Genomic DNA, 23,296 nt, shown 5'->3' on the forward strand with positions numbered 1-23,296 from the left:
GCCTTTCGTTCCGTCACGTTTTTGGCGGATGGTCTCGCGAAGGAGAACGTATCCGTATTTCCCGATACGAAGGTCTTTCCAATTTAACGATTTGATGGTCGACAATTTTAATAGATCGTTTTGAATGTACAGCAAGAAATGCGGTAAATGCGAATAATAATTGATCGATCAATTTACCGTGGTTTGGAGTTATTAGAAGTAAAGATAATCGGAATATATTATGCAGAATCGTAGAGGTAATTAATGAAAGCGATGAGATCATAGGAACAAAGATGAGAATAAGAATAATAAGCATGTGGAACATTTATGTAACGTGTATATTGTTAATATAATAAAATGTATACCGGATGATGAACAAAGATGGGGCAAAGTGTTAGAAATGTAGAGAGGAAATCGAGGCTGCAATTTCCAGACTTTGTAAAAACAAAGCAAGCGATCGTAATTAACAAGGGATTGAAAAATAATTCAATTTTGGATTCGTTGATTATAAATGAATTAATATCGTTGAATTTGATTAATTAGTAATGGATGAAATGTGCATCGGTTAACCGGCGTGGATTTATTGCCGAATAATTTGCATCCGTAAAATGGAATCCATTATGACGATGCAAATCCGGCTGCATTGGTTAGGGTCCTTGAGCCCATGCATGATTCAAGAAATCCTATAAGGATCGATGATCGATGTCGTATCTTGTAGCAGATTTATGTGTTTCGCACAATGAAACGATAAAGTGATATTTAGGGAATCTTTGAAATGTTAGATATATTAATACGCATGTCTGAGATATTCCTGTAGGATGTATCTTCCCTCGTGATGGACTCTTATTGGGACATTCAACAGAAATTTTCTAATGATATAAGAGATATAAGAGATATTATATTGAGTATAAAGATCAAAGTATTTTCTTGGTTTTAGTATTGGAATATCGGTAGAAAAATGTACAAAAAGTACCGTAAACGATGATTATTATTATTATTAATGCAAATAAAATTCCATTCGTTAGAAATTCAAATAGAACTGGCTTAATTCGCTGTAACTGTCTAATTTAAATGAAGAATTTAAATAGAAATAGGATAATTGATACCTATAATCGTCTAATTTGAATAAAAAGTCTATTTTAAACAGAGGCATGTTCCGATATCTTCGTCTCAGACTCGTTTTTTCTCCTGGATAGCCTCGTAGATCAAACAGCAACATCGACTAAGATAATCCGCGAGATCTCTGGCGCGATACATTAACGAACTTCAAAGTGGGTGAAAGTTCTCTTCATTGACTGGATTACACGCAAAGATCACGAAACGCGCGTTCTCAGAGGCAACGTATAGCTAATACTACGAGAATCTTAAACCCTTTCCGCTCCATTCCATCCGAGAAAACAATTGGTGGGTGAATTCGTAGAATACGTATTCGTTTCCTCGTTCGATCCATTTACCTAGCGTTCAGTTGAAATTGTTACAGTTCCTAATTTCTCTGACGCTTCATACTTTGCCATTGCTTTTACTAAATTACAGAAGAATTGATTTTTAATTTGGAAAAAGATACGGAAGAATTTTTAAGAAGTACGTGAAAAGTTGAAAAGGTGGATAAGACAGATACTCTTTCTCTACCACAGAAATGGATGTTCCTGCTTTCTTAGAAACTAATCAGTTCACGGAGAGTCTAGCGCTTTTTTCGTCTCAGGTACCAGTGTGACCGCCTTTCTGAACTACTACTTTCCTAATACGGCGATAATACGAGCCGTTGCGTAAAATAGAACCGCCCCGATTCATCGAACGTCGCACAAAGTCAGCATTCTGAACTTATACTACTTTAAGTAAATAACTTTACCTACTTGATAGCCTACTTTTGCGTTGCTGTTAATAATCTGCCTAGAGACATTCTCGAAGACTCGTAATTCACAAGACTCGCTTACGTAGAGCTTCTTTTATCAGCGAACTTATTACAAAACTTGATCGATAATCCGCATTCGAGTATTCATCCTGCCGAAGGACGCGATGTCTCGAACTGAAATGGAACAAGCTACCGTTTCGTTGTTCCTTTTTTATCTGGTTTACCGGCAACGTTGTTATCGATGTCAAGGAAGGTTGTTTCCGTACGAAATGTCTGTAACATGTTGCCATATATTTTGGTGAACGGAGCGTTCGGACGACCGCGGTTTCATGCGACCTCGAAGAATCCAGCCGCAAGATCTGGACCACCATGAAGGATTACGACACGAGCGGTCTCTCGAAGAAAAACGACTAATACGCGCGCCGACTGGTACCGTGTCGTCTTTCTGGATGCGAACAGATTGCTTTGAATTACGCGAAACGCGGTTGCACAGAATTTATTAACGAAACGACTCCCCGTTACTTTATTAGCTCGCTATGGCGAACGCTTTCGGTCTACAAAGTACATTTTGAACGTGGAACATGGATCTTTCGATTTTATTTCTTATCCGTTTGATAATCTTTCTCTATCTGATTTTATTATCGAAAAGATTTAGAAAGCATCGAATCGATACAATGTGTAGGAAATCGGCACTGATATCGAAAGTAGCTTGATAAATATCTTCGTTCTTACGCGTACATAATACGCTTGTGCACTTAAAACGTGAGGTACTTTTGAATGCAGACGATAAAAGATATTATTATAAACACGAGAGAAGAATAAATAAAACCAACGCAGAGTTAGAAAAGATTAAAAAGAAACTTTCTTTTTCAAACTATCTACTTTGGTAGATACGTGCCGTTTTGAAATTCATACTCTTAATTATCACACGGCCGCATATCGAATGACCAAAACTGCGATAATTAGTACAATAATCTTTCGTTATATCGACGTTGAGGAGTACTTGCGTATCTAATTATATCGCGTGGTAATATCACGTTGGTTTCTCATCGCAGCTTCAAAGCTGCAGGATTCTAGAGAGAAAAAGAGGAACAACGAGAGAGAAAGATAGGTCGGCAGCCTTTGCTCGCGGAATCGTGTGTGGGTACCTCTGCCGTGTCGTTACTATTCTCGTTCCGCCGGTGCGGTGTACGATTGAAGCGTGCATACCCACACCCACGCCAGCGTTAACGGAGGAGGAGACCGTTTGAAATGCAGCGTGGCGGTCAACTCTCCCGTCTGCATTCAATCGAGGGGGAACTTAATGCGCGAGGGTGAGCCACACGCGGGGTGTTTGCGCGGGGAAAGATAACCAGGGGCCCGACGACGTTTCGCTATTTGAACTGAATTATTTCGAGTGTGTCCACGACTGTCGCTCCAATTAGCGTTTCGCGTGCACAAGGTAAATGAACGCGCAACGCGACTATGCTTCGAAACAGCTTCAATGATTAACGATCATTGACGGTGATATGAATTCTGTAAAAAAAAAGACAAAAAAGAAAAACTAATCCTCTTGTGGGATATACGTAATATTTTGCCGCGTTCGTTGGATTCTTCGTACTGTGGAACGAATTAGTTCTTTGTAAACGAATGTCTTTTTGTTTATGTAATTACAGAGAAGCTATGGTTTATTTTTGGAGAAAATAAAATATAAATTAATAATTGTTATTAATAAGAGATTGAAATATGGATAGTTTATAAGAGGAAATAGAATCGTTGTACACCCACATGTATCCCTAATTCTTTGATTAAATTACATCCTGTCAAAAACGAGCTAGTGTCCAGATACTTGTATGAGGTAGTGCATGTCACGAGGAGTGTCGTAATTGGATGATTGGTGGGGATTGTAGTTTGTTGGAAGGTTGGTGATTTATGGTGATAAAGTGGGTTTCGTTAGTGACATTGTCTCTCTTTATCTAAAATTTAGTTGATTGTCATTTATACAGTAACTTTAACATTTTTTTACTACGCGATTAGAAAATTTTCGACTAAAAACGTTGGAAGATTCTAACTTTATTGCTTCAATGAAAATCGTGTTTGAAAACATGAATCCGTCACAACTAAAAAATCGATTTCCTATTTGTAGCCTTATTGATAGCACGATAGAAGACATTACAATTGGATTTGTTCAACTAAATCCGGACATCTAAGCCGATGCGGCTCTCGATTTGGTTGTTCAAGGTTAACAACGTGAAAGATTAACAACGTCACTGCAACGAAGGAAGAACTACGTTTTCCATTGGTTCAGGATCTCTACTATACTGTAATATTAACGCTCTTAAATTGCTGGAAACAACCATCATATTAAACCCACCAATTGGAAATAAGTTATCTTGGAAACAATCAATGTTTATCCCACACGATCTCGCCGACCGAAGTGCCTATTTTCAATCATCCACCGTTTAACACGTGTCAGCCTTCCAGTGAATCATCAAAGACTCATTAAATTCTTACAAAAAACTTCGCAACTGTTTCACCCACGTCTTCGAATCCGGATTCCAAATGTTTCACTTATCAAAACGTGTAAGCTTAAGATTGTCTACACTTCTGGAGGATAGCTGGAGAAATGAAATACACAGAAAATAAAAATCAAGATTCTAAAGTTGAAAGTCCGCCATGACGAATATTCAGAAATAAGGAGAGAAGGATTATACTCACCTATCATCGAATGCCTATTATCATAATCGAAGGAAGGACTGTCCAGTTTAGGGCAAAACGAAAAATCAGCGAATTTCCTGTGGCGATTATTAAAATAATACGAAAGGACCGGACCTTTCGACCCACACCCTGCGTCTGCGCCGGCTGCAGCGGCGTCTGACTCAACCGGAAGTCTGCCGGGCACCCCTCTTCCTTCGTGCCACTTCTTCTCCCTGCATCGTGGCTACCTGAAGCCGCATTACGCATAATGGGCGTACATACGCATAGCCGACACGCTTGCGCGTGTAAAAGGGGTTCGATGGATCGTGGATTTAAAAAGCAGGGGACGTTCGCGAATAGGTTGTTTATTCGGCATGGGCCATGGAGGGCTACCGAACCGTGAATCGTACCGCTGTGGTGAGACCTTCGACCCTGGTGCCGATGGTGCTGCACGAATTCAGTACGAAACCATTTAGAATCCATCCTTCCAGAAAATCCCTCACAAGTGCGAAATTACGAATAACTTTGTTCCGTGGACTTTTCCTTCGTACTGTCTATTTTGGGGACAAACTGTGTGAGGTCCACGCGATGACGAAATAAAAGCTGTCGTGTCGCCGCGTGTTTTATGGTAACTGGTTATTGCAGTAATGTATCGTTCTCGAATTAATGCATCGATCGAACAATGCCAAGGACGATATCGGCGGGATACTCTGAAAAAGGCTTGAGCCGCTGTATAAGGAGGTCAGACGAATGTTAAAATCGAAGGGTAGCGTACCAAGGATAGTAAGAAAATGGGGGTCACGGTGTACGGTTGTTATCGACACACGTAATACCACGCTATTAACCCAGTAGAAATTATACTTTGAAAAATTCTGTCATAGATTGCCAGATGTCTCTGAGGGATACGATTATACGACTACTCAAGAAAAAATAGGTAAAATTACATACTGAAAATGTAGAACGTAACAATCTTACGTTAGACAAACACTAGCCCGATCGTGCGAAAGATTCGCACGAAAACTCATCGTTTAATTATCGAATACTTGGACTTCGCTCTTTCTCTTAAACGGCGTCGTATTATCAAATCGCATAGTGTCGAACATAACTACCGCAGTTGGTTCCGGGTGACCGAGTTGCTGTTGATCGTCGCGCGGTTTGCACTCAAATACGTTCACGCCCGTGATCTTTCGTAAGATCGAGCAAGGGTTATACATCCTATGAACACAAGTATGAGAGCAATCGTTATCACGAGCTCGTTGCGCTCGGTTTGCCATTGTGTGTCTCCAGGCCATATGCGAACGATACTCGCGTACCAGATCTGACGACGACGTCCGTATGCACGCCGTGTTACCTGTACACGTGTGCGCACACGTACACGTTGCATACACACGGAGCCCACGTGTGTGTCCCACGAAACAACATGTGATGGACTTTACTCCATAAGCCTACCCGTTAACAATTTTTTTCTCGTTCTGCCCCGGGTGCAACCCTATTGTTAGCAGGTCGAGTCACGAGCCACGACGCTGGTTCTCATTACCATCCGTATCTACGAGGCTTTATCGTTCCGTCAGCCCAACCTAGTTCCCATTTCCCATCGTATCCTGGCTATATCTATATACATGGCATGGATCGTGTCGTGGCCCATTGGGTTTTCCTTAGATTCTCGACCGTCTCCATCTATCCCTGCAGCGTGGGAGAACCGTGGGTGCCTCTGTATTATTTCTTTCCCTCTACGTAGCGTAACTTTGCACGTGTGCGTTCGTAACGCCGCATCGCGATGTCTGCTTCTGGTACAGAACGCGAGGCGTTCGAAAAATCTCGGCCTTGATCCTGTTTACAAGCCAACGAAGCCGGCAAACGAAATTGAAATGATTTCGCGCAGTCACGCACGAATTGGCCTATCGTGAGAGTGTCCCAGCTAGATCGTTTTTCGCTTGACCGAGCACGCCACCGTGAAATTGTTCTGGCGTTCCTAGCGATCAATTTTTCGTAGGCCGAGAAATTAACGTGTATTAAATACAAGCGAGGATGGATGTAGATGTACGACGAGTTGAGAAGATCGAAGGAAGAGTATGTACGAAGATTGATTCGATCAGAGATTCCTTTAGTAGGTAGAGGTTCTATAGATGAATCTGAAGCAATCCGTTGAATGGTTTCTCACGTTCTCTGACGGTCGTGTCATCTTAGAGACCTCTGTCGCCTTTGATGAGCCGCGATAGCGCGTCCCATGCATTCGCCAGCGTTAATTCGCTTTCTCCTTCGCGCGATAGCGAAACGCGGTTGAATAGTTCAACACTCCGATCGATTATGAACTTTTCAATGTACGAATTTTTGAAGATTTTGTAATTGAAAAGGATCGACAAGATGTATTATAGTAGAAAGTTGTAAAAGAGCGTAATTACATTTCTGTCACCGCCTCGAAAGCTCTGAGAAACTGTAAAGCGAAAGTCACCCTGCTATTGCCGGGAAGAATTTGACTACGATGGAGAGCCCGAGGAGAACTGCCCCATTGTTTCCAACAATGACGCCACTTCGTCGATGCTCTTGGCTGCTTTCGAGAGGCCATTTGCGTAATACGTTGAATCGACACAAAGATGAATCGTCGGCTTGTTAGTAGACTAAAAAGAATAAATTTCATAAGTGGACCGCATTTTTTTTTATCTCAGACTCGGAAATCGTATCGGGAGACAACTTCTTCGACGCCTTGGACAATGGCGTGGTGGTGTGTCGATTGGCGAGGGTTATCCAGGAAAAAGCGAGGACAGCGATTGATGCTGGAAAAGCGAAAGGGGTGAGTAATCGCGCTGTTGAAAGGCTACTGTTAACATTCGTGTAAGATGGACTGTGCGAGCAATATCGATCAGTTCGCGTATTTCTTGTCAAACATTTCATTTCCGATTGTTTTTCGTATGTTAATAAAATATAGATCCTGTAGATAAGTCATTTATCGATCTCCTCGTCTTCGTGTAATAAGCATTTTTTCAATGATCGATTCCTCGCGATTCTTTTTCAGCCTATGCCGGTGATAAAGGGTCGTTGCTGGGAAAATGCAGCGCGTCGCAGTTTCTTTTCTCGGGACAACATGGAGAACTTCATACAGTTCTGTAGACGACTGGGCGTACACGAGAATCTTCTGTTCGAGAGCGACGATCTCGGTAAGAAAGCCAAGAGCTAATCAATCTTAATTCGTTGAAATCGACTTGCCTCGTTTATTAGCCGCGTTTCGCTCGCTATAGCTGCAACTCGACCATAACTGAGCCGATTAAAAGCGAAATCCCGCCAATTATGCCGCGTAGCCGGCTGTGCGTGGCTATGCAAATGCAAAGCTACCACGAAAGGAAGAATAATCGCCGCGATTTAACCGCGTCTCGCGGTGGTAACGATGAAAAAGAGTGGTTTTTCCCTCGTAGCCGACTGACTTTCAATGAAACGACGAAAAACAATGAGCGCTCGTAGCTGATGTAATCTCGGAAGCGAAGAAGCTTCTTCAGAGTTGCGAAAAAGTGATCTGGGTCACGTGTTATGGGGATGGTTGTCGCGCAAAATGGCGCTGTTTATTTTTAGTATCGTATACATACGTACGTATACTGGAATCTTGAAGTACGATAACCGAGAAAGAACAATGGGTCCATAAAGAATAAATTCCGAAGTTTACTTTCCTCTAACTTTGCCTTTCAGTAACTTCGAACTTTTGCCGTTACTGACCTCTATCCTCCTTTGTACTTCGTCTTCCTTTTACGATCGTTACACATAGCTCTGATATACTGCCAATTCAGAAGTTAAGGGAATGAAAATAATATTCAAAGATCTCGTATCAAAGACGATTGTATTGATTTCAATTACTATACTGCAACATGCAATCAGTATCTAATGAAATAACATATATATTTTTCAAGAATGTTTCGAAAATTGTGTCTGTTATTATTTCATGGTCTAATTGCAGCAGTAATTATTTTTTTAATTCTTTCACTTTTTATTCTCATGTGAGAAGAAAAATCCGATTATAGAAGATTAATATACTTACGTTTCTATTAATAACACGTGTTTCTCAGATATATCACTTTCATCGAATATAACACGTCACTCTGCTTTGCTTCTGCTACAATATCTCAAATAGAGTGCCACAGACTGTTTAAATTCAACGTGGATAGCACCGATGTAGACGTTGAAATACTGCTGGCGTTCGAAGCTCGATACAGTGGAACGAAATATAATGGCAGAACTTTTCCTTTTTCCTTTTGTTTCGTTTCACGGTGCTCGTCCCATTTGAAATTCTTTTTCGTTGGAACGGAAACCTGTGAATCTGGATTTTCGTGTCATGCTCGTTCTCGTGCTACAAAAGTAAAGTCATCAGGCACGTAGATTTAACGTGGAACAAAGCTTTTGTCTCTTTACGAATCCGCCGACCATAGGAGAAACGAATAGCTCGAAGAAGCAATTGGGGTAGATTAAAAAGCTCATCTATTATCCAAACAAGGATAAATTTTGTATGTTCTTCCGTTGAGAATAGTCGTCTTAGTACATGAGGATTTTTTTTTAGTTTGATCCAAGATGCAATATTTTTTTCTGAATTAAGAAGTAGCTACAATTTTATTGCGAATAATACGATGACCATTTCGTTTGGTTAAGACGATCTATTTTAATGAATAAATGAGATGTACCACGAAATGTAGGCTAAATTGGTCAATTACAATGGTAGTTGAAGAAGGTCGAGGGTGTCATCGCTTACGTTCTGTAAATAGAATCTACATTTTTCTTTTTTTTTTTGGTAGCGTGGATGAGACGGTCGTAAAGAGACTGGTTTCTAGGTTGTCTTGTAATTTTCACCATGTGGACTGCGATGTATCACGTAGCCCGATATAGCAATCGGAGAAACTAAAATATCGGAAAGCTTCGAAGCACCTGATAAATTATGGACGTATAAAATCTTTTCATATATTGTATAAATTCAAGATAGAAAGTTCTCATTAAAATGCAAATCCTTTAAACGTATGTTTCACTTGGCCTTGTCTGAATTCTAACGATTTTTTTGCTCCAATTATTTTTTTCATTATTTATGAATAAATATGTAGTCGGCCACTGTATAAACCACTCTACGGTAAATTGTAAATTAATGTAAACTTGCACGTACGTAATTATGGAACGACCATTTCCAGCGTTTTCTCTGCAACTAGATAAACATGTAACGCAATAAAAAATTCCTAGAATCTAGCGAAATACATACGTATTGATCTTCTTCAAATTATCTGTATTTCTGCTACATATACATACGACAAATTTTTCATTTTCTTTAATATTTTTAATTTTACAGTCCTACACGGACAACCACGGAACGTGGTGTTGTGTCTGTTGGAAGTGGCACGATTGGCGTCAAGGTATTCGGTCGAACCGCCAGGACTCGTGCAGCTCGAGAGGGAAATCGCTGCCGAACAAGAGCGAGATCTTCACTGTCTGTCCGATAGTGGTATATCCCATAGCAGCTTGGTTTCTTGGCAGTTTCAATCACCGTCCCCGACCGCAACACCCAGACCTCCGACAGAGAAGATCAAACACAGCAGGTATTGTGCCTTTTGATTTCTCCATTCCCATTTATATCTTCGCTTTTGATGACATCGCTGTCGTACAATTGGTATTTCAAGAAGATATTCTGTTCATAATTAGTAACAATTTTCAATTCTTAACAATTCTGTAATCGATTTGTGTTTGTTGATTCAAACATCAGGGAAGTTCATAATTTTCAAGTGAAAACGTATACTATTGATATTAACTTGAATAAAATTTGATGATCCATATCTTAATGGAAATTCAAAGGCGATGAGAAGTGTGTGACGCGAATGTAATACTGTATCTGAAAAATCGAAAAATTGGCGATGAAAAAGTTTCTCAAGAGTGTCATCGATGTTCTCGATTTGAGAGCATTTAAAGCTTCTAGTACCTACCCACTTAAAATTTAGGTAACAGGACAAAAGAATCCTCTTTTATGTTGAATTTCAATGGCATTTCGACCCAATTTGCACCATATTTTGTAGTTCAGCATCGGAAGTCGCGTTGACGGCGACGCGATGGCTGGATCCAACCACCGGTGTGACGCACGAGCCCGAAATGAGAAGGTCGGTGAGCGACAATGGGCCAACGGGGAGCGACGGAGTACCCAGCGATACGACGGAGGACGATTGGTCACGAGGAAGCGCGGAGGACCCGGACGAGCTTCCATCGCCATCGAGTTCACCTTTGCCCTCGCCAGCCGAGCCGCCGGAACACACGGGTCCCATAACGGAACTCGATCGTAAGGTACGCTGATCAAACCGTTTCTACGTCCGATATAAAATTAAATGTTTGGTATGGTATTCAAGTTTCTCATTCCCATGCTTTAGGCACTTCTCTGACAGAAATTTCTGTTCGTTAAATAATTCGGAAGCGAAACCTTGGAAAGTAAGCTTTCGTCGTTTTAATATACATATTTTCTAAAACAGATCTAATTATAAATTGAAACACAGGAATATCTAAAAAAAATATCTTAAGCACTTAATCGTAAATTTAAATTAGAACTTTTCATTTATCGATTTCTCGGCTTATCGGCTAAGTTATTTGGGTCATCACCAATTACTTTACTTTGATTCAGGTATCGGAAGCTACAAATAAAGCAATTTAATTCATCATACACGCCCCAATTTCAACGATCTCGAAATAAATTTAAACACGGCTTGCTTCATAAATAAAATCAAATGAAAACACACGTTCAACGTTAAAATCATCTACAACATTTTTTTTTTTTTTCTATTTCACTTACGTGCATTCTACAGTAACAAGCATATAAAAGGTATAATGTTGCATTCATCATGAACTCTGAAGTCTACTCAAAAACTAGTCGCGAAACAAGTGCAAAATTACAACTGCTTATTATCCAACGAACAATGCGCGTTATTACCTTTTTCTCTCGTCCTCGTTTCATTAACATACGCTACCAATTGCGCCAGAAACAATTTATCTCGTTTGACGAAGGCTCAAATTGACGCTCCAAGTTTTTTGAAAGATTAATTCCGCTTTTATCCATAATAAATGTAAGTAATACTGACTAGGAGCGTGCAATTTTCTCGGTAAGTTGCATCGTATCACGTTCGCCACGAACGCGCCCGTTCACGTGGAAGGGAGAAGAAAGAAACAATAGGTATGAACGGGATGCTTTAAGCTTTTTCACGTATGCGTTTACACGTTCGTGGATCCTCGCATGTCGGATTCCTGCATGCCGCAGAGCGGATGTTCCGAGAGACCGCTGTAGCAACTTTCCCCGCGACACGTCGAACCGATTCATCTCACGATGAAGGTCGATCACTCTTTGTTCGTCTGAGCATCGTCTGTCATAATGTTATTTGGATTCCGTGGCCAACTTTTACATCGCGATGTGGCCTGTTTACTGCTTTTAGGTGAGAAGAGCCACAGAGGCCGTGCAGAGACTCTGCCAATGCCCATCCGAAAGATGCTCCAAACTGAAGGTGCGTAAAGTTGGCGAAGGACGGTACCATATCGCTGGACGAAATGTCTTCATCAGAGTATGTATTATCTATCTGATCTTTTATCTCGAATTAAGATTTGAACTACATGTGCGTATAGTATTATTTCGTATCATTAATCTACCATTCATTATGCGGTAATCAAAACTCGTAAAATTGGGCTTCGTTGCAACATCGTTGCAACTTCATATCGGTGGGTCTGTACATTGTACATTTCTAGAAACGCAATGCAGACATCTTATTATTAGAAACACACCCGCATCGAACAATCCTGGCAGCCTTCAAAAAAAGCTTTTTTAGATTGTTAACCTGCCGCGTACAGTTGGAAGTACGCCTTCCGTTACTAATGACAATATTACTCGACGTGTTCGCAGCTTTTGAAGGGAAGACACATGATGGTCAGAGTGGGCGGGGGCTGGGACACCTTGGAGCATTTCTTGGCGAGGCACGATCCCTGTCAGGTGAGGACCCTCAACCGCGAGAGCACGCCGCCTTCTCCTCACGGCAACAAGCACACCAACTTTCTTCCTATTCGCGCCAAGTATCGCAGTCCTCCACCGGAATCCGTCTCGGCCCGTTAGCCTAAAAGCACAGTGCCTGTTTACAAGTCCACGCTACTTCACGTTCATGCTGTTGTTGGTCCGTTTCGTACAAGTCAAGAGACAGTTCGATAGGGTGGCTTCTTCTGAAAAAGGATAGAACTTCTGTTCCGTCTTTTCATTCGGATCAGACTTTTATTCGATAGAGGCACGAGAAGTTACGAGAGTACCACGCTGATAGATGAACGGCGGGAACGTTACATACTTGAATCTTTATAAAATATACAAAGATCAGTAACGTCCCCTAGAAACGACGTCTTCCTTCTTTCCAACCGCTGTCTATAGCGTGTTGACGATATCGAGGGATTGGATAATTCTATCTCCGTGTTATTCTCGTGATCAAATATAGTAGAACTTGTATTAAATGCACCACTGTCTCTCATATACATATGCATAAGTTATACAGGGGATGGCACTATTTTTCTTACATGTCATGTAATATGGCTGGGGAGCACTAATATTACACGTACATCCTGACAAGCGTGTTAATATGCCATCTTGAGGAGACTCCCGCGATATTCGCTGATTCTTACCATTTTCACATCCGTACGAATTTTTGACGAATATATTGTATAGATCTATAGTATACATTCGCTCGTTATTTTTGTACATTCACATCGAATTATACGTTGTGTTCATGCTACAATGTATGTACTATATGTATATGTATATACGTATAGAAATGCGACTTGTATTTATTTGTACTTTCCTACATGTTCGCGTAAGTTGTTCGTTTAGAAGAACAAGGACTTGCCTTTCGTATATACGTATCAACGATTCCATCGGTTTCGATTTACGACCCGTAAATGGTTTAGTGTCACACATTCCACAGATGACAGGCATATTAACGCTTGATTTGGAAATTGTCTAACAGAAATAGATGGGAGTGCAATGCACCTGGTAGAGGTAGTCGTAAGACCGCAATGACCAAAGTTCGTAATGGTATACGTATGTTGAAACGACCACGGGCAATAAAGGCTTATCGGAATGTCGTTTACATCGAAGATAACGACCAACACAGTGTATCCGCTGCGAACGAGCTGCTTCGACTTCGAAGTTGATCCATGCGTGTAATTAGAAGAAAGTGCAATTAAGGACTCAGGTAACATTTTAAATCGAGCTTGCCGGGCTAAATAGAGCTACAGAAAATTGAACTTACCGATCGAACGACTCCGTCTTTTTGTAGAAATGCAAGCTTTAAAGGTTAGGTAACCGGTTACAAGAGTGCGGGATTATTATTCTGAAAAGGGGATGAAGAAATTAATTATTACTTATTTATACTTGGTCATTGCTGCGGCCCGCACGGGCGAATCTCGTAGTGCACTTAAATATTTCTCGCGGTAAGCAATGTAAGGCACATAGATTGTAACAAATAACAGGGTCGGTTACATCGATTAATTCTACTTGAAATATTAGATCATTTATTGTTAGATTATTATATAACAGTGTTAAACGATTGACATGAATGATTATTATTTTCATGCTTCACTTTCAAAGGATATCTTTGAACCTTTCTCATCATTGAGAAGAAAATCTATCTTCTTATATTGTTCTTAGACACATACATGTGTATCTACCGGCACCGACCCTGACGATAATTCTTACACTTTGGCACATAATCGATACGTACTAAATTTGCTAACACGCAAAATGCTTCACGATAATTGCCATAATATATGTTTTGTACTTTTATAATAAATACATAGGATAAGGTGTAACAAAGGACGTATTGTAGCGAAATTACAAGGCGACATGTGTTTATTCGGTTCACAGAAATGCAAGGACACAGTGTGCAAAGGAATACCAAAGCAAAGAAATATACGACGAGCAATGTCGGCACGTTGAGGCTATTAACGTTGCCGTTCAAAGCTTTTCTTTTTGTTAGACTTTTTCCTTTCTATCGTCTAAATTGATTTTGTATCATAGCGTTGTACGTTTCGTAAATTAGTATTCGACACATAGTGTGTAATCTATTTCGTTTTAGATATTTCGCTCGTATATCCAGAATGTATTTATTTGTAAATTATAACGCAATCAGTTCTAAACGTAGTGATCGAAACAGATTTATTTCACGAGTATGTTTAGTGTCATTATTGCTACGCGCGAATGAAATGATTCCGCCATATTATATTATTATCGTAAACGCGTTACAGAATAAGTATGTTTATAGTACGGTTAAGTTGTACGTACCTGCTTAATTAAACGCAGAGTATTCTAGAGTATTTTTCGTTAAACGAAATTTTATAATTGAGAATGATTTCACGCGTTTCGTTTATGTTTGTTCTCGTGTAAATTTATCGTGTGCAATGCTATTTATTCTAGCATCAAATGGATTTTTGTCCTGCAGATTTTTGTTAAGAACTGAAATATCGAATTTATGAGATTTACGAATCAGTTTATAAATATTCCATTGCACGATGAACATCGTGATATCATCGCAAACATAGTCTGTTTATTTTCTCATGATTTGTAATGTGATATGATTGTATTGCACATCCTACTTTCATTTTTTACTTAACGTTAGCAATCAAAACATGCTTCTATAAAAGTAGCTCGTAATCAGTTCGTGTATTTCATATAACGTATAAAATATGCCGCTAATAATGTTAGTTTTATTTAAGTACGATACTATTGTGTTAATTGTTATATTTTGTTGAACAATAAAATATTTAATTATAAATCTCTTAGACATCTGTATAGTAATTATAATTGATTGCTAAACGGATGTATTTGTAAGTAACAAATATATCTTTATTTTTCTCAAAGTGCATATGTTAATACAAAAAGTAAGTTAAATTTGGTAAACATCATTTTTCTCATGATAGTCAGTCTGGTATAAAATAACATCTACGAGTAAAGAAATACATAAGAATGCAATATAAATTATAACGTTCGAAAACGTTTGATAATTTAATTTTAATCTCAGTGATCAAATATTATGCGATTAAAGTAACAATACTTATACGTATATAGAGATATAAAATGGAGCATCGTATTTATTTATTGCAGCATCAATGGCGGACATTTCTACTTCTTTTTACTTTTACCTAGTGTTAACGTATGATGTTGAGGTTGTTGAGCGAATTGAGTTTTTCGCCTATTGAATTCCAAAATATCGTCTTCGAGTTTCTTTCTACTTTCTTCCAACTTTTTCTTTTCCTCTGTGTGATCTTTTTTCAATTTATCGAATTTGTTATGAAGCTAAGTAATACATACAAAAATGAAATTATATGGATCTTCTACAGAAACATTAAAAATTATAAATACCATTACCTCTTTCTCTGCCTCCTTCAATTCAGCCTCTTTCTCCTTTACTCGTGCCACGAACATTTGTCGCATTTCATCCTCCTTCTGTTGGAGCTCTTGCAGGTGAATGGATCTTTTTGCTTCGCAGGTTTGTTGGAAACTAACTGGTTTATTTTCACTATCAACATCGCTAAATCCCATCTGAAAATTATAATTATAAATAATTGGATTATGTAAACCAGATTCAGAAATTTTTATTTTGTGCAATAAACTACCTGTTCTAGTCGCTTCCTACGATATAGCTCATAATGACGACAATGTGTCTTTTCTCTCATATCTTCCATATTTGTCCTTATTAACATTTCACGCAATTTAACAAAGTCACAATGCGATTCATTCTCCACTATAAAAGGATCAGCATGGTTCAGGATAATTCACATATTTTAATAGTAGCAAATAATTGTAATTTTACCTTGTACTGTGCCCCATGGATATTGGCGAGAGCGCATCATTTTGTTACCAACTCGAACAAAGTCTGTGCTACCAACTACTGCAAAAGGTACATGGGCATTCATACTAGTATTTACTTCTGCAACATTTTCATCGTCTGTAGGAAATTGATAAATATGAACTCCATTATTTTGTAGTTCAGATATAATTTTAGTCTGGAACAGACAATAAAGAAAAAAGCTGTAATAGATAAATATATCTATAGATGACTGTAACTTCTGCTATACCTTAAACTTCTGTAATTCCGTTTTAGATATTGTATCAGCTTTGGCAATTATTGGAATAATATTGACTTTCGTATCCAGCTTTTTCATACAGACTAGATCAATTGACTTTAATCTATCATTATACATTTAAATATTAATAAAGATAATGTCAGAATAAAAATGATAAATGTTTTCATAAGAAATATTTTACACTATATATTTACCCGTGTCCTGTTGGACAAATAAAATATAGGCAAACATGAATACGACTGTCATGATAAGTTGGCAAAGATCGTTTTATCTTCAATTCCTCTTGTAAATATGCTTCAAATTGGGCATCTATGTAATCAACAACAGCTTTGAAGCTGTCCTCCTTATTAATTTGATCTCCGTAACCAACTGTATCGACAATAGTGAGCTTTAACCTAACGTTACTTTCTTGCAATTCATAGGTATGTGCTTTAAGTTTTACAGCAGGGAGATTATGTGGGCTTGGCATAGACTCAAAACTTGTATTAAATAGAGAATCCATAAGAGTCGACTTTCCAAGTCCAGTTTCACCTATTAAAAGCACAATTATAAATGTTAACAATCTTAAAAATTTATAGTACATATATGTATTAAAAACAAACAAACATATTTGTCTTACCGATACAAAGAATATTGAATACAAATCCATTTTGAACGGATTTATTTACCAATTGATCTGGAAGACTGTCGAATCCAACATGACCAGACAATTTTAAATTACGTAGGGTAGATTCCATCTGAAAATATGAAAAGGCCATGATTATTAACAGTTAGTAAGTCGGCCGGAAACTAGCAGTACTATCCATATACGGAGAACTTTATCAAGAATACTGTTGTTGTGACAGAATAGAGAACCAACGCCCTTCAAATTATAAACATTATGCGTATAAATCGAGGACTGAATATGTGTTTATACATGAAAACAACCATTTGTACACGTGATTCCTTCCAATAGGAATAATCGCTAGGTATAGCGTAATATAGGCGGAAAATTTAAAAAATGACACTTACCTTAGCACGTTCAACATCCGCCGACGCCATTTTTACTACTAGTGACGCGTGTGTTACTCATACCAGTTCATACTCATACCGTAGTTCTCTGTAATACCGTGTACATACACATCGTAATTTATTATAATCTACAATACTTATTCATTAAAGGTAAAATCGAGTGAAATCCGTATATATGTCGGGTATCTCTGTAATTATTTCGGTTTGAATAAAAGTGATTCTATAAGCATGTCATGTAAATATTCATACATTTCGTATATCTTATCGGTATTAATCGAGATTATAGGGAATAAATCAATAGTATTATTGCCAGAAGTTCATATGTAAGCAGCAAATCAAACAATGCATACTACCAGACATCATTTACAGGTTAATTTAACAAAAATAATTCATAATTATATTGAGTTAAAATTTATATTTCGCCTTTATGTATGTTATCATCGTGATTATTAACACATTGATTGCTGGATGAATTTCGTAATTTCGTATACCTTATTCATTGCGCCAGAATGCTGTTGTTTATTTCACATGATTGTTATATGCATATATGTATAATATATATTCTACTAAAGGAACAAAATTATTATTATACATTTAGTACGTTATATTGTTATTTCTATGATAAAAATATTACAAATTTTACGAGTATAATTTTTCTTTCATTGAAATACTTTAATTAATTTCATGGCATGGCGTAGGCATGTTATTGGGACTTTAATATCGAAAATGTAAATTTAAATTACGAATAAATAAAGCAGCGTGTAATATTTACATGCAGGTGCAGGCTCATATGGGTATATAAGCAGTTCGTAAGCCGCGCCCTCCCCCCACCACAGCGGCGTACGCCGCTCAGGTAGGAATTTACGGGCTCAGTTAGTGTTGGTATTGCGACCGCATCGCTAGGGTGTTTCGCGTTGCCGTACTGGCAGGCTCCTCATAACAGTGTCTACTTTCTAACATGGAAGATCAATTTGTGTTGTATTATCATGTGACGGGGAAAAGCTCTCGTTCATAAGACGGTCTCTGTGTAAACTATCGTATATTTTCCTCGCGAGGGAAACGTGTTATCAGATTAAATAACCGTCGCCATGGCGGACATGAAAAGTCCACCGTTCAGTGACATTAAACGGCCCGAGGAGGTGGTGGCGATGGCGATGAACGACAGCCTGAAATTCGCCGTGCTGATCGGGCTGGTCGAAGTGGGACAGGTGTCGAATCGGGAAGTTGTCAACACCGTACTTCATCTGGTGAGTAACATTGAAATTCCATAGATTTATCCGGCGTGCCGGCTATCTATTTCACGGTCATTCCCGCCGATTTTACAACATCCGACCAAATCTGTCAGCCTGAGCTGTCAAACCGTTTTCGCGACAATCGACACGGTGTGCACGACCTTGCATACTGTGAAATATCTCGTCGTTTAATCGAAATCGAGAGTAATACAGCGCGCGTCGTTTCAGAGAGTATACGATACCAAACAATCGCGCTTCTTTCCGCTACGATCACATTCAATGTTTGCCTGAAAATCATCATCAAACATCATGCTAACTTTACGGTAAACAAGTCCTTGCTCGCACGTTTTTCAATGAAAACAATTTCCAAAATCGAGCCATATCGTTATCTTCTATCGTTATATTGAAGATTCGAATAGATTCTTAGATTAAAATATTAATACTTTTATCGTTTGTTTGTTTGCCACTTATTGATATTTCTTACCGCAATTACGTTCTTAACTCCAGTTTTGTTTTGACTTACTCGTGTAATGATCAATTATTTTTCCGTGGATACAAACAAGGAAAAAAAAATATGAAACACGGCAATCGAAACGTAGTGTAACCACAAAAAGTTTACGATCGTGTTTTTATTGCTTTAAATCACGCGTTTCATAGTCGACATTGCGCTACGAAGCACTGTTTACTCGTCAACGTGTCGCGTTCACGATATTGTTCTTATTTCCCCGGGGAATTCGGCTCGTGTTTAGGTGTCCGCGCGCCACGTAGAAAAACATGCTTATCAGCGCGATCTTGTCGCGCACACCGTTCCCGCGTGGGATGCGAGTTAAAATTTCCGTCGATCGTGCGCTCCCAACGATCGCATATCATTTTATTTGTCAAGTGTCGATCGTATGATTAAACGTTTGGGAAATATTCGTGTTGTATAAATTTCAGGATAATTATGGACATTTTTTGGTTGGAATTTTAAATTCAGCAATAGAAGCTAATTTTTGAAAACACAAAATTTGTTCACAGAGGCGATAAAAAATGATGATACACATGAAATTTCCAATTAACGTTTGGTTAAGGCTGAGGAATACAAAAATAAACGGAATATTTTAAAATTCTTTCGACGCGTAATTGTCAACGGAGAATCTTTCTTTTTCTAAATTGGTGAGAAATCGTGATACGGATAAAACTAAGATTTAGATAAGACCGAGAAAGTATTTTATGATATTTAAAATACGATATATCAGATAAAATCCAACAATTCTTTCGTCACGTAAATTTCAGCGAACATTTTAAAATCTTGAAAATTCCTCGCAATAGCTGGAACTCGAATACCGCGTAAAGATTTCGTTCGAACAACCAGAAACCATAGGAACATGTATAGGCGGTGGAACGTGGCCGGTTCTCGAACTGGCGAAGACAAATAGGTAGCACGTGGCAGCGATTAATGTCGGCCGTCACGGTTACACGGAGTTACGATCGCGCCGCTTTTCCGATTCTGTCCGTCTCTTCGTTGTTGTTCAAAGAATTAGCCATGGCTCCGATTTCTGCCGTTTTCCATTGATCTTCTCTCGGAGCTTGCACAATCTAGAGCTTCACGAACTCGCCAACATACCGATTGTACGGTTTACTTTGACCCTGAATCTGTTAGCGTCATCGACGATCACGACAGCGTCACGATCAATGTACGTACTTATTAGTCGGTTGCTATGATAGATAATGCTGGGATTCTGGAACAGACAGAGTTTTTGCATTCATCTAACAATAACCGCGAAGGAGGATGGCCGTGTGGTTAATTTTCTGGAGAACGATGTTGTAACGGATAGTGAAAGTATACGTAGGGAGGTGGCTATGCGTGGTAAGATGAATGGTTATAACGAGCAGTTTTTATGTGGTTTTCGTGATGTAGGAGATTGATTTCGATGATGCGCGAGGTAATTTTCCCATGGTGTGTATAAAAACGAGAGTGATAGAAGATGGAAAGAAAAAGGAGGATAGCACAGATACCTAAAATTATTTTTAATATATCAACGAGGAATTTGCTTCTATTCCTTTATTTTAGAATTCTTCGATTGTATTATCTTTAAGCACGTAGAAATTCCTCTCCTGAAAAGGAAAGTGTTTCTTATGTTAGAATTGAGAAGGAAAGTGTTTTACCTTTAAACTAGATGTATATGGCTTCAAACTCTTACCTTTGTACTTATTTATCGACTCTGAAGGATATTCGTACATTTTACGTCTCTGTTTCATAAATGGAAGTCTAAATTAGATCCATGACTAAATTCCATTTCGATCGGAACAAGCGTTTATCGTGTTTGGACCGTAGTACGAATCGTGTGTAATTTAATATTATGTGGCTAGGAGCGAAGGTATTCAACATTTTGATTGTGGTTAAAGAGGCTTTGTTAATGAGTACATTTGTGTCAATATATTGTTAATAAATAGCCACGATTATTAACATCACTTGTGCGACGATTTAAAATAGCGAAATTTCAGAAATCCGTATAAGATTCCTTTTTCTTAGCATCGTCATCATTTAGCCATGCTGTCTTTAACGGTTAAGAGAAATTTATGCAAACTGTAACTAACTGAATTAAAAAATAAGGCGATATATAACCGTTAACAAGTAAAATACGAGAGTACAAGTAAAGTATAAAGTGGCAGTGAAATTAACTATATGCACGCGAAGTTATTTGTAACTAAACGTCAAATATAATTTGATTTTCGAAGGTTCGCTTTTGTGCTGCGAAATGAGGTGAAAAACTTCACTGGTGACGTTATTATCTCGCTCCGTATAGAACATTCAAACCATATAGTAGCAAATTCAATCTTAAATTTCACTAAAAATATTCCACCGTGAAAGCAGTTTCCATTTTTGGTCAGATTTTAATTTAAACTTTATATTATTTCGCGAAATTAATAAAATATTCTTATACAATTGAGAGAAAAATAGGATAATTTAGGAATATACATTGATAGGAAAAACAGCATTCTGTTGGTAGCAAGTAAAATTGTAAAATCGTCGAATCACAAAAGGTGAAAAGTTTAAAATAAACGATTAAAAATTAAGAATGTTTAAATGGTATATTATCTCGCTCTTCTAACTTCTACTATTCTACTATTTCTCATTAGCATAAGTTTGCATTACGTCAGTAGCAATGAAGCCTCACGCGCAATAAGTGAGCGGGAAACACAATATTCGATTATTGATAGAATGACTGGATATTCCATCTTTTGGTAATAATAGAAATGACATCCTTTTAATTCTTCTTCGCTATTCTACGGCGTGAAACTTAACAAAATTGAGACAGTTAAAAAGAATTATTTTTTCGCATATATTTTCTCACTATTGTTTTTTTCGAATTACAAATTTAAAAATAAATCCATCGAACCCAGTTTCATCATTGATAGATAAAAAAACTACACCTATAATCCTGATAGTCTTAATGACTTTAGTTTAAATATTTTCGTGAATCACTGTACAACTTCTACAACTGTCTCGCGGATAAATTTGTTCAAGTAGCTCTTATTGTTTAATCGTTCCGAAGTGGCGTATTTATACGCAGGTAGTAACGCATTAAAAATATTCTTATCCTTGAGCCAACGTGGCCGGAAGCGCTCAATAAGAAATTTTCGCGACATTACGCGTTGTCGACGACTTTATCGACTACGCAGGAACGCGTCGCATTTCGGAGGTGAAGGTCGTACCAACCTTGCTCTGAATGCGTGTGTACACCATTTGATGGGCAAATTTGCATAAGTAACTGATAAAGTGGTAGCGGTTTCGAGTTTCTCCGTACCAGCGATTATCCGTTTACTTTTCCCATACGTGACGCAATGAAATTGGCTAATTAGTCCGCCGACTTTTTCGTCTCTTTTTCTCCACACTTTCTGGTTCTTTTTATGTTGCTGCTCTGATTATCGAACCGGGAGTCAGAGGCACCGATGACACGTTTTCCAAGCGTCCCAAGGTGTCGGAATGAAACGCGTTTTCGTTGGCTGCTAGATATCCGAAGAAGTTTGCCGAGATTAGATTAGATTCTTTGGCTACCTCGAAGATAATTCGGTTTTCTCTTTGTAAAGTTGTAATCTTGTGCATATTGTCTGTGCATTTGCTACGACTTTATTGTTTCTCTTTAGAAGGAAGTTTTATTTGAGTTCTGTTTTTGTAGAAAGTAACTTGCGCCTCGTAAGTTTAGTTTAGAGAAGGGAAATGGAAATGCAAGGGCGAAAAAAGTGTCAAAGCATACAGCTTAATTAAAAATCGCAGATAGAAATGGCGATGATGATCTCAATGTAAGATAACGCGTATTTCTAAAGATTAGATTGTAAATGTAAGGAAGACAACTGTATTTGCGTAGAAGATATTAAGAAATGTTTATAATTATATTGATAATTCGAAATTATCAAATTAGCAATAATTTCATTTTTTATTATTACTGTAACAATAGGT

General features: G+C 38.3%; 3 protein-coding genes and 1 long non-coding RNA gene across 8 annotated transcripts in view; 2 read left to right on the top strand and 2 right to left on the bottom strand.

The window, feature by feature from the left end:
* Positions 1-15,304, top strand: part of LOC100646413 (growth arrest-specific protein 2) — a 29,753-nt gene extending 14,449 nt beyond the window's left edge. For 2 of the 5 annotated variants that reach the window (XM_003395969.4, XM_012309428.3), the window contains exons 3-8: positions 7,174-7,298; positions 7,521-7,662; positions 9,819-10,065; positions 10,537-10,798; positions 11,932-12,057; positions 12,393-15,304. In XM_003395969.4, coding sequence (XP_003396017.1) covers positions 7,174-7,298; positions 7,521-7,662; positions 9,819-10,065; positions 10,537-10,798; positions 11,932-12,057; positions 12,393-12,599 — 1,109 coding nt within the window. In that variant the 3' untranslated portion in view covers positions 12,600-15,304. The remainder of the gene's footprint in view (positions 1-7,173; positions 7,299-7,520; positions 7,663-9,818; positions 10,066-10,536; positions 10,799-11,931; positions 12,058-12,392) is intronic. The other 3 variants (XR_007224268.1, XR_007224269.1, XR_007224270.1) reach the window with 3 other exon arrangements.
* Positions 7,823-10,584, bottom strand: LOC125385227. The gene is made up of 3 exons (XR_007224271.1): positions 10,447-10,584; positions 8,532-10,355; positions 7,823-8,271 (listed from the first exon to the last, which is right to left on the bottom strand). It is a non-coding gene; the product is annotated as an uncharacterized LOC125385227 (long non-coding RNA).
* A 40-nt stretch (positions 15,305-15,344) lies between the features above and the next one.
* Positions 15,345-17,731, bottom strand: LOC100646657 (septin-2). Its single transcript, XM_003395971.4, has 8 exons — positions 17,621-17,731; positions 17,229-17,346; positions 16,804-17,140; positions 16,601-16,712; positions 16,336-16,528; positions 16,139-16,266; positions 15,891-16,064; positions 15,345-15,818 (listed from the first exon to the last, which is right to left on the bottom strand). The coding sequence occupies exons 1-8, from the start codon at positions 17,648-17,650 to the stop codon at positions 15,645-15,647; spliced, it is 1,266 nt and encodes a 421-aa protein (XP_003396019.3). The 5' UTR covers positions 17,651-17,731; the 3' UTR covers positions 15,345-15,644.
* A 748-nt stretch (positions 17,732-18,479) lies between these two features.
* The window catches only part of LOC100646535 (neurobeachin), a 415,043-nt gene continuing 410,226 nt past the window's right edge, over positions 18,480-23,296 (top strand). The window contains exon 1 of the mRNA XM_048406436.1: positions 18,480-18,867. Within this exon, the coding sequence (XP_048262393.1) occupies positions 18,709-18,867 (159 nt within the window). The 5' untranslated portion in view covers positions 18,480-18,708. The remainder of the gene's footprint in view (positions 18,868-23,296) is intronic.

The sequence above is a fragment of the Bombus terrestris genome, chromosome 6, assembly GCF_910591885.1.
Source record: "Bombus terrestris chromosome 6, iyBomTerr1.2, whole genome shotgun sequence".
In the NCBI taxonomy this organism is placed as follows: Eukaryota; Metazoa; Arthropoda; class Insecta; order Hymenoptera; family Apidae; genus Bombus; species Bombus terrestris.